The sequence below is a fragment of the Saimiri boliviensis genome, chromosome 12 (genome assembly GCF_048565385.1).
Source record: "Saimiri boliviensis isolate mSaiBol1 chromosome 12, mSaiBol1.pri, whole genome shotgun sequence".
Taxonomy (NCBI): domain Eukaryota; kingdom Metazoa; phylum Chordata; class Mammalia; order Primates; family Cebidae; genus Saimiri; species Saimiri boliviensis.
In genome coordinates this window covers 37,929,464-37,941,355 of record NC_133460.1, presented here as the reverse complement: position 1 = coordinate 37,941,355, position 11,892 = coordinate 37,929,464, and the positions used below count along the sequence as shown (strand labels likewise).

Sequence of the window (11,892 nt, the reverse complement as noted above, 5' to 3'; positions counted from 1 at the left end):
TTTGTGACATCCCAAAATAATTACAGGAGTAACATCAAAGATCACTAATGACAGATCACCACACAGATATAATAAGTTTGAAATATTTCAAAAATGAAATATTGTAATACAAAGACATGAAGTGACCATGTACTGTTGGAAAAGTGGCACCAATAGATTTGCTCAAGCAGGGTTGCCACAGGCCTTCAATTTGTAAATAATGCAGTATTTGTAAAGCACAATGAAGTGAAACCCAGTAAAATGAGGTATACCTGTACAGTTGAATAGTCTGCCTCCATGCAAGATATTATAGTTATTTTTTCTCTGTATATTTTTCCAGAGATATTTTTAAAATGCAGATACTGTATATATATTTATTACAAAACCTACCTTAAACACTTTTGGTTTCTTGTTTGTTCCTCCATAAGTGTAAACATGCCCTTTGTTCATCAGATAAATTTCAAATGATTTTTTTCCCTATTTTTCTTTCGATTTCTTCATGGCAAGAGCACTATGTACACATAGAAATGATAAATATATGTAGTGGTGAATATCCTAAATAGCCTGACTTGATCATTACACATTCTATGCCTGTAAGAAAATGTCACATGTACCCCATAAATATGTACAAATATGTACCAAAAAAATCCAACTGTGACATTTCTGAGTTTTAGTTGGAAATGCCGTCCCTAGTTATTATCAGTTACTCAAGGATTCCTACATGTTTTCAGGGACCCTTTTATCATTTCAATCTTTGATACATTTGAGATTTATCCTGACATAAGATACCAGATATGAATACAACTTAGTTTTTCCTGATCACTGTTTAATCAGACTAACACCATTTAATAAATAAGCCTTTCCTGTTGAAAATCCCATTATCACATATTAAATTCCCACATGTTTGATTCCAAAATACGTTTTAATATCTGGTAGGATGGCAAGGTTAGTTCTACCTTATTAATCTTACTTTAACTTTTCTTGGCTCTTTTAAGATATATATATATAAACTTCAGAGTTGGCTTTTGGTTAAAAAAAAAATTGTTAGGGCCGGGCATGGTAACTTACACCCGTAATCTCAACACTTCGGGAAGCTGAGGCGGGTGGATCACTTGAGGAGGTCAGGAGTTTGAGACCAGCCTGGCCAACATGGTAAAACCCCACCTCTACTAGAAATACAAAAATTAGCCAGATGTGGTGTCTCGAGCCTGTAATCCCAGCTACTCAAGAGGCTGAGGCACGACAATCACTTGAACCCTGGAGGCAGGGGTTGCAGTGAGCCAAGATCCTGACACTTCATTTCAGCCTGGGCAACAGAGTGAGACATCATCAAAAAAAAAAGTTGATATTTTTATTATAATCTCACTTTAGTTGTAGATTAATTTAAGTAAAATTGATATGTTGAATCTTCTTTGAGAACATAGGTGTGTCTTAGGAATGTCTTAAAGATATCTTTTTATATATCTTTTACATATTTAGCTTATTTTCGTGCTTTCAGGGGTTACATTTTATAAATAGGGGTCTTTCATTACATTTTCTAACCAGTTATTTGTGTTTAGAAAGCTTATTTTCTGTTTACTAATTTGTATTCAAATGCCATGTCATCTATTTTATTATTTGTATTTGTTTTTAATTTTGTTTTCCAGTGTACAAGTATTATCTTCAGAGTATTAATGTTATCTCCATCTTTTCAAATTATTATACTTCTAATTTCTTTTCAATTACATTTGCTAGGAACTCCAGAATATTAGATAATAATAATATAAAAGACATTGTGATAAAATATTTTTGTGAAACCTTCTTATATTTTAAAAGAAGTGCTTTTTCAGTTCTCTTCTTTAAACTTGAAACTAATTCCTGGTAGGTTGAGGTAGATAGTTTTATCATATTGGAAATATTCATCTATCCCTATATTACAAAGTGTTTTCATCAGCAGTGGATGTTAAATTTGTAAAGTGCCTTTTCAGCATCCATTGATATGACTGGGATTTTTTTCTTCTCAACTCTATTAGAATGAATTACCTAAGTAGATTTCATCTTTAGCCACCCTGTGTTGCTGGGATAAATCTCACGTGGTCAAGGAGTATTAGTTTGTAATATTCACTGCTTTTTTTTAACAGGTGTATCATATTCATTCTGATAGCTATGAGACACAAAACCAGCATTATGGAAGAAGCTTAACAAAAGAAACTATAAAGGATGGTAAGGATTTAAAAAACTAATTTATGATTGAACAGTTAACAAAATAATTCTAAGGTTATTTCAGTTTTAGTTCTCATTTGGAGAAGCGATTTGATTCATAATATACTTTAAAAAAAATACTGAAACTTAGATTTACAGAATTGGATTAATCTTAATCCCTGTTTCATAATACATTAAGACCATGGCCCATGAATGACCCTCTGTTACATTTTCATTTCTTTCTTATTAATGTACTGAAAAAAATAATGAACAGCTGTGAACCAAATGTCTAGCTCAATACTGGAACTAGAGGTTGTTGTTAAAATTATTTTGTAAGTAAAGGTTATAGATCATAGTATTATTAAAACTGTTCGTTACCTAAGAGACTTTGAAATATGTGTTGTAGCATGTACTGTTATCTTTATTGAATTTTCCCATGTGTAGTTGAGTTATGTAAGTTTCTAGAGCTACATAATGATTAACTAAGTGGCATTAAATTGGTAAGTCTGTTAACATACATATATGCTTCTAAAATATTTATGGCCAAGATATTACAAAAGCAACAATATCCTAGATTCCTAGAAATAACATTATATTACAAGTTTATTCTTAGCTCTACTAAGATAGAGAAGAACTTAGGCGTAGTGTAAAAAATGTATAGAATAATTCTTATTTTATGTATAGAAAGCAAGCATCCATAGCATGAGCTTAACAATTAGTATTTGCCTTGGAGTACTTAATCAATAGCAAAATAACTTTCAGATAGGCTATTTAAAAAATATTTTCTCAGGCTAATAATTTAGTCCAACTGAATATATCTTTTATTAGTTTCTGTCCCAAATTGGGGAAACATGTTGTTTAAAAGCAGAAAGCAAATTCTCAAGTATGATAAAATAGGCATAGTTTTAAAAATGGCCTGATAATCTGATTAGGTTATTATTAGGTTAAAATTATTAGGTTAAAACATTTAAAGGTCTCAATTTTCAATAGCATCCCTAACCTGGGAAAGTGCTATTCGCAAAAGTGAGCTTAACTTTTTTGAAAAATGGACTTAATCAATATTATTGAGAGCAAATGAAAATTAGTAGAGTCATGGTTTTGTATTTGGTAATGGTAGTATTAAAAAATAACTAAATTTGACTCTAGGTTTTAGTTAACTCTAAATGAGACTCTAACGAGTATTTGTTTTAAAAGACAGTCTCGCTCTTTCAGCCAGGCTGGAGTGCAGTAGCATGATCTTGGCTCGCTGCAACCTCCACCTCCCAGGTTCAGGTGATTCTTGTGTCTCAGGCTTCCCAGTAGCTGGGAATACAGGCATGTACCACCATGGGTAATTTTTGTATTTTAGTACAGACAAGGTTTTACCATGTTGTCCCGGCTGGTCTTGAATGCCTAATCTCAAGTGATCCACCTGCCTTAGCCTCCAAAAGTGCTGGGATTATAGGAATGAGCCACTGCACCCAGCCTGAACCATTAATTTTACTGTGAAATTCCTCACAATAGCAGATAGAGCAAGTCTTGGAAACCTATTTCTTAAGAGAATATAGTGAAAGAGGTAAACTACCAGTCTACCTGTAATAAATTTCTTTTTGTCTGAATAGGATACTTCATATGACATTAGTGTCATTTAAATGTTTTGTAATAAGAGCATCTTCAGCAGAAATTAAGCATATTTCTATATCTGACTAGAATTCCTAGAATTCTAAGATTAACTGTTCACTTAATTATAAGGGATGATGGGGAAAATATTGGAGAATTCCGTCTGTGATGAGTCTACTTCCCAAATAATAGTTATTTCATAATTTAATTATAATGCTCACATTTTTCTTTTTATAGGAGTCTCTAGATTTTTTCATAATGGGTACTGCTTAAGAAAAGATGCTGTTGCTGCCAGTATTCAGAAGATTGAGAAAATTCTGCAGTGGTTTGAAAACCAGAAGCAGCTTAACTTTTACGCAAGTTCATTACTGTTTGTTTATGAAGGTTCATCTCAGCCAACCACTACAAAACTGAATGACAGAACTTTGGCAGAAAAGTTTTTGTCCAAGGGACCACTGTCAGACACAGAAGTACTAGAGTACAATAATAACTTTCATGTGTTAAGTTCTACAGTGAATGGAAGAATAGAGTCTTCAGTAGGCAAAAGCTTGTCCAAGATGTATGCTCGTCACAGGAAAATGTATATTAAAAAGCATCACAGTCAGACTTCATTGAAAGTTGAAAATCTGGACCAAGACAATGGATGGAAAAGCATGTCACAGGAACACTTAAATGGAAATGTACTTTCCCAACTGGAAAAAGTTTTCTACCATCTTCCCACTGGTTGTCAAGAGATTGCTGAAGTAGAAGTGCGAATGATAGATTTTGCTCATGTGTTCCCTAGCAACACAGTAGATGAGGGATACGTTTATGGGCTAAAGCATTTAATTTCTGTACTTCAAAGTATTTTAGACAATTGAATCCTTTGTTGCAGTTTTTTTTAAGGGGTGGGCCAATCATAATGAAGAGCAGCAGTCAATATCTCTGCACCTGTAATGCTATGTAAAAATTTGTATTGTGAGTCAACATTTTCTTTGTCTTTCTACTTTTGGAAGAAAGGTTAACTTTTTTATAATCTTACTCAGGAAAACTAAGTATTTGTTTATTAGAAAACTATGAAGAATAAAGAAACTTAGGAACGTTAAGCAGGGAATGTGGTGGTACATGGCTTAAACATCTTTTTGGCTCAAGTAAAATGCAAACCATTATTCAGTCATGAAGAGTTTAGTTAGCTTTCTGTAGCCAATTCATGAAATCTCTGTTCACCCAACATTGACAACGAGCCATATCTAAACTATTACATTATTAGAACACCTACCAAAATCTCGAAAGCACAGGTTGATGTCCTTAGTATTGCTGTGTATGAAGTTACTAAAACTGGAGAATATTTTACTCAGAAATAAGTACTGTTTAGGTTTTATATTAAAAGTTCAGACCAGCATATCAAAGGGTGCTTCTTAGTGAAATGATTTAGAATTGTTGCATTCCAAAAGCAGGTTTTCTCTTTGATTTTTTAAGTATTTGTCTCTCTCTCAAAATATTATACTTCATGAAAAAGACAATTGATGTGGATGACAACAACAACAAAAGTCTTGAAATTAAGGATACACTAATTGTTCTTACTGGGGTTAGGAGAAGAGAGATGTTATTTTCAAGAAACAAAAATTTTTTTTTTTTTTTGAGATGACGTCTAGCTCTGTCATCCAGGCTGGAGTGCGGTGGCACGATCTCAGCTCACTGCAACCTCCGCTTCCTGGGTTCAAGCAATTCTCTGCCTCAGCCTCCTGAGTAGCTGGGATTATAGGTGCCTGCCACCATGCCCAGCTAATGTTTTGGTATTTTTAATAGAGACAAGGTTTCACCATATTGGCCAGGCTGGTCTTGATCTCCTAACCTTGTGATCCACCCACCTTGTCCTCCCAAAGTACAGGGTTTACAGGTGTGAGCCACTGTGCCCAGCCAACAAAATATTTTTATTATCTTTCATTTATGAGAAAATTGGAATATAAATTTATCACATTGTGAAAAGTATCATAAAACATATACTTTTTTATATAAATGCAGCTTCAAAAAAGTAAATGAAGTTTTATTTCTCCTCTAACTTGAATTTTTTTGTTTAAAAATTTATGTATTTATATGTCTCCATTTAGTTAAGTGACAGTGTAAATGTATGTTGTTAAAAGCAGTTTCTCAGAATTATAGTAAGCCATGAAAAACAATATCTAATTAGGTTGTTATCAAAAATACTATGTGTAAATTAGTCTGTCATATAGGGTTTGGTGCATATCTAAATTCAGGCTTCTATTTCATTCTTATTCAAAACAGTTATATATCATGTTCAACAGTGAAATTATAATTTAATTTCATGGGGGCAGGGGCAGTGCTACAATTCCTGGAAGAATTAGATTTGTATTTCATACCCACCACCTTAAAAAAAACAACTAATTATTTGTCACTGAAAACATTTAAAACTTTGAGTCTTCAAATACATTTGATGTTAATGCTGTCATTACTTGCACTTTGATTCACTAATAACATTTCTAAGTAGTTAGCAGTTTTGTCATATTTCTACAAAATATCTTGGAGTTGTAAATTGTTTCTCCTCTTTTTCTTCTAGAGTTACAAATTGAATTTTTAAATCCAAGCACCTTTGTTGTGGTGTGGAGAAAAGTATCACAATTTTATGTTTATCTTACCTTCCCAACCCTCTCTTGGGGTACTTTGCAAATACCTGAGTCCAAACAGAAGTACCAAATAAATGCTTAATGAACTCTGTGCTTAGTAAATCTACTAAACCTGAATAACTAAAAGATAATGTGTGTTTTGTAATAGCAAAATTTGATTTTAATTTTTTATTTAGAATTGGTGTATTTTCCATAAGGACTTCCAATTTTTCTTTACTTTTCAAATGGATATTGGCTATAGTTTTATGTTTTAATGAGAGTGAATTTTAAGTCATAATTACTAATCAGAAAATTTTTAGTTTTACTTTTTTCTCTTACAGTACGGACTTTTGTTGTTATTTGGATAGTGGTTCAATAAATCTTAAGCTCAGATAATTAAACACTATTTTGAATCTTAGCAAGATACTGAGGCTTTTTTTGTATGGGATGATATCAGCTTATGTACAATGAATTTATTAAACTTAAGTATTATCAGATTTTTTGCACATTTTAGCTCAATAAAATCTGAATTAACTGTTAAAGTTTTTTTTTATCTGTATTTGGAAATATAATTTTGTAAAATCAGTGTCTTACCTTTTTGATACAATAGATCATGTTTTGTTTTTAATAAAGCAAGAAGTCCTTTTATCTGTCTTTTTTTCAGGGAAAGGATTAACATTTAATTCTGTTGGTTTACATTTGTTATCATTGTTACCCATTGCTCTTTTTATGTTGCTTTTTAAGTAAGCTTAGGTATAACAGAATAAGTATCTGTTTATCCAGCCTACATGTGACTATTTTAGTCAGTCTCAGTCACTTAATATTATGCTGAAATTGACCACTGTGGGGATGAATGATCACTATTCACCAAGTGTATTTGAACATGTAAATGTTTAAGAAATAAGTATAATACCGATATAGTTTGGGTTAATAGGATTCTCATACTTTTTTTCCCCTATGAAACATAAGTAATGATTTCAGTGTATTTCTTATGGAATGCACTCATTTAGAAAGGACTTTAAGAAATTGTGGATGTGAATAATACCTTTCTCTAATAAAAATTTAAATTGTATAATAGTTTTATAATAAAGTATTTACATTAATTGATATTTTAATATGGATGGACATTGCGTAGATTCAAGTAAATTAAAATCAATAATAAATGCTAAATATTTTATCTAAATAGTTTTTCAAGAAACAATTATGAAAATATGTATATTAAATGGCTCTAACATGGAGCTTGTGATATTTCAACTCAGTATTCATTGTTCTTTGTGTGTGTCTGGAAAGATTGTACTTACTTTTCCTCTTTACACTACAATTTGCTCTTAAGGGGCTCTAAACTGTGTTCAACTAAATAAGAACCTTTGTCTGTATTTCAATTGAGCATAATTTAGTATTTTATGATTTCCAAAATGATGTTCTATGTCTACCAAGTCTATGTATCAAATTTATAGCATCATTTAAGAAAAAAGGAATTTCCATAGATATTTCAGTTGCAATTTTTTGTTTCACGCAACTGGAAATACATTTGTTTCTAGGGTTCAGAATATTGTAGAGGATGTAGGATGAAAGAAAACAATAGAACAATGAAACAATTCTGTTTGTTAAATTACAGGAATTGTGTCCACTATGGTAAAGCATTGTCATCATTTTAGTACATTTTCTCTTAGTAGTTTGGCATTTTATGCTTTAAAACTTGATTTGCTTTTAAAATGGTTTACAATGCTTACCTTCTTTCTCCAGTGCCTTTAGTCTCGATTTGATATGCTTGTACCCTCAGTTATCCTTTCTATTACATATTTTTGATGTTTTCATAGCCTAGGAAACATCTATTCCTTTGTGATAAGTGTCAATCAGGTTATCTAAAGAGGTAACAATTATCTGTTAATGCTTTGGAAAAACAAGTAGGGTTGCCTTTGGAGGCCAGGCTTCTTAGATTATTCAAAAATAGTTCTTGGGTTTATGCCATGTGTTAAGCATTTTTAGCCCCCAGTATTACAACTGTGAACCAAACAGATAAGGCCCTAACCATTTTCAGTGTTCTGTTTAGATGGGCTGGGATTGGGGACTTAATTAAAATACAGATACAGAAAAATATGCACCTAAATAAGATAATAAGTATGGGGTTGAAATGAAGCAACTAACAATATTAGAGAAGTTAGAAGTAATATTTTGCTGTATTGTAACCTCTGTTAAACTTAAGTTTGGGTAGTAATTACAGATGGCATAAGAAAGCCTTAATTTTTCACTTTCCTTGCTGGCAAAGGTACATTTATTTAGACTGTCCATTTAAAGTAGTGTTTAACGGCAGGGCGCGGTGGCTCAAGCTTGTAATCCCAGCACTTTGGGAGGCCGAGGCGGGTGGATCACGAGGTCAAGAGATCGAGACCATCCTGGTCAACATGGTGAAACCCCGTCTCTACTAAAAATACAAAAAATTAGCTGGGCATGGTGGTGTGTGCCTGTAATCCCAACTACTCAGGAGGCTGAGGCAGGAGAATTGCCTGAACCCAGGAGGCGGAGGTTGCGGTGAGCCGAGATCGTGCCATTGCACTCCAGCCTGGGTAACAAGAGTGAAACTCCGTCTCAAAAAAATAATAATAATAATAATAATAAAGTAGTGTTTAACATAACATTACTGTGAAAAACATTCCATTATATATTCCCAAGCAAATGAGCTGCATCTTCTTTATTGTATTTTACGATTTAGTACAACAATTTTAGGCCTCAATCTTCTCTTCACATCACTGGTATTTTAAATTTGGCAATGAATATGAAATTACTTTTGATTTACAGACTGATTATATTATTATTTGAAAATGCATTAATAGGAAGATTTGGAGCCTCTTTTTTTTGAGTTAATATTTAAATTCTCATTATATATTTTAATAGCCTGTACTAAGTGAAAATAGTATTTATGCAAGTAAACAAATCACTATAGGCTTTCAAGACTTTAATTTTAAATTTTGTCATCATTGAGGTTTAAATTTTTTACCTGCTGTCCACTTAAGATATATATTAACGGTTTGTGAAGTGAAATAGTTTTAAGTACGATGTACCTGCGTATAAATGAAAATGGTGTGCACAAAGACACTTTATGGGAACTGTACTGGAAGATTTATGAAAGCATGTGAAATTGCACCTAAAATTGTGTTATTAGTGACTATAAGCAGCAATGCTAATCTTATTGTACTTGATGAATGAATGTATTTAGTCACAGTTACCTTGGTTTAAATGTATAAATGTCTTTAGGGTTTTTTTTAAAAATGTGTTTGTAATTTGTTCTATTGCGGGGATATGCTTGGACTGCAGGGGTTATTGTCAATGTGTGATTTGTGTTTTTATTTTATAGAATCATCTAATGTGATATACCAATTTTTATAAGTGATATTTACATAATTCTAATACCTGTATATTTGGCAACCTATTAAAATGTTTTGCATTGGGACTTTTTTTGTTAATTGTAACATGCTAACAAACATGGTGGTTTAAAAATAACTCATTCATTCAGCAAATATTTAAGTGCATGTTATATATCAAACTATAGAAATCATTGGGGAATCAAAGATGTCTAAGAAAGTGCATCAGTAGAAAGAAGCATACTTTCAGACAAATTGGGGAAGGGATATTTTTAAGTGTACACATTGGAAATGATCAAGTATGTAAACCATTTTGCATGGATATTTATTTTTTCTATCACATAAACTAAAATCTTTGGAGTCACCCTAGAAGGAGTGGGCTATAGAAACAAATTGATGTGGTTGTGAAAATACAATAAAGTAGGTAAGGTTTTTTTTTTTTTTTTGGCATGTATTTGAAATTTCAGAAATTAGTCACCAAGTTATTCTTTATTAGTTAAAAAGAGGGTACTGCTCAACACCTCTTTTTCCAGGCACTATATTTTGCTTTGGAGATTTTAAAAAGTTATAAAGGATTCAGTACCTATTATGAAGATATATACTGGCTGGAAGAGAGAAAAAAACATGTTGACGTGGGATAAAATAGTGGAATTATGATTGACACTTCTCAATATTCAGCAGGATTGTGAAGATAGAGAAGTCATTCTAATAGTTTGTAAGAAGAAGAGAGTTTGATTTATAACATCTTAGTGCTGAAGAAGGTTGTATTGCATTCCACCTTTATGCCTGCTTCTTTGTGAATGCTATGGGGAGAACCAATACTATGTGATGTAGTAGTTTTTTCCCCCCTGCTTAAGATAGGGCTAACTGCTAAAAAAAAAAAAACTTGGAATTCCACTGCTATAGTCCCCAAGTTATAGCTTAAGTGTGAGGACTAAATAAGAGCTGAAGGGAAAGAATAAAAATGGAAAACTATAAAATAAGTAAAAATAATCACTTGAGGATTTTGTTCAAATGCAGATTCTGATTAAGTGGACTGGACTGGGCTCTGTGATGCTGGTCCATGGACCACACTTTTTACTAACAAAATTTGCAAAAAGTTCTTGGAGGTAGGGTATACACTACCATTTGAGCAGAGGCCCAAGCAGAGCTATTTGAAAGCCAAGAGAGAGTGCTGGCAACAGAGAAAGAAAGGGGCTTAGAATGTGAAGAGAATACAGCTGGAAATGGCTTAAGATAACACTGGCCACTCTTACTTGGAAGAAAAAGTTCATTGGAAAGTTAATGTCAGAAACATTAAACTGTGCCTCCTACAAGTTTTGGGAATCCTGTAATGATAGACCTGTTATTTTCTATTATTTGTGTCATTGGCCTTTTATTCTTCTGTGTGAATAATTACTTTATAATTTCCCTTTCCCATGCATTTCCCATTCATTTTTTTCCCCAGAGGAGATACTATTTTTACCCTATTATTATTGGTAATAATATGTACATTTATATATGTAATAATTGGTTTTGGATATATTTCTTGGGGATAATAAAAGCAGTAAATCTTCTTTGAAAAATGGCAACATCTAGCACTCTGGCCTTATCCAAAGATGTCACTGTGTTTATCTCTAATTTCCTAGGGCTCGGTAAACTTGCCTAGTCTTAAGTAGGAGAATTAATCAGACCTATGCTCATTTACACATAAATGTGTGCTTTGTAGCTTTTCCAGGCTAATTTTTACTTGTTCCGTATAGCTTTTGTAGAGACCTTGCTTTCTCAAAAGGTCTCAAGGATCTGAGTTTTTGAAATATATTATCCATTTGAGATGAAGCCATAACCAGCAGATAACAGAAGCTTCCACGTAACAAATCTGCAAATAACTGAAGTGCATTTCTTCAGGTATTTCAGTGTTCTCAAACTGTTTATAATAATCCTTCCAAAAGATATTGCACAATTCCTCATATTTTCGGAAGGAGATACTGAAGGTAAACAGTGGCCGTTTTTCCCCTGTACTTAAATAAAATCAGGCCAGGAGGTGGTAGATGTTCTGTAGACACTTTCAGAATCATCATTATTCCTGCTCCTTCCTTTAACAAAACAAAGCACATTCCTCTGAAGGACCTGCTCTCCCTCCTTATTTCAGTCATCTATCCATAGTCTCTCCAATTATGTCAAACACA

General features: G+C 32.7%; 1 protein-coding gene across 2 annotated transcripts in view; it reads left to right on the top strand.

Annotated features, from left to right (window-relative positions):
* IPMK (inositol polyphosphate multikinase) overlaps positions 1–9,813 on the top strand; it is a 62,745-nt gene extending 52,932 nt beyond the window's left edge. For both annotated transcript variants that reach the window (XM_039478485.2, XM_074382256.1), the window contains exons 5-6: positions 2,100–2,181; positions 3,997–9,813. In XM_039478485.2, the coding sequence (XP_039334419.1) occupies positions 2,100–2,181; positions 3,997–4,619 (705 nt within the window). In that variant the 3' untranslated portion in view covers positions 4,620–9,813. The remainder of the gene's footprint in view (positions 1–2,099; positions 2,182–3,996) is intronic.
* Positions 9,814–11,892: the final 2,079 nt, after the last annotated feature.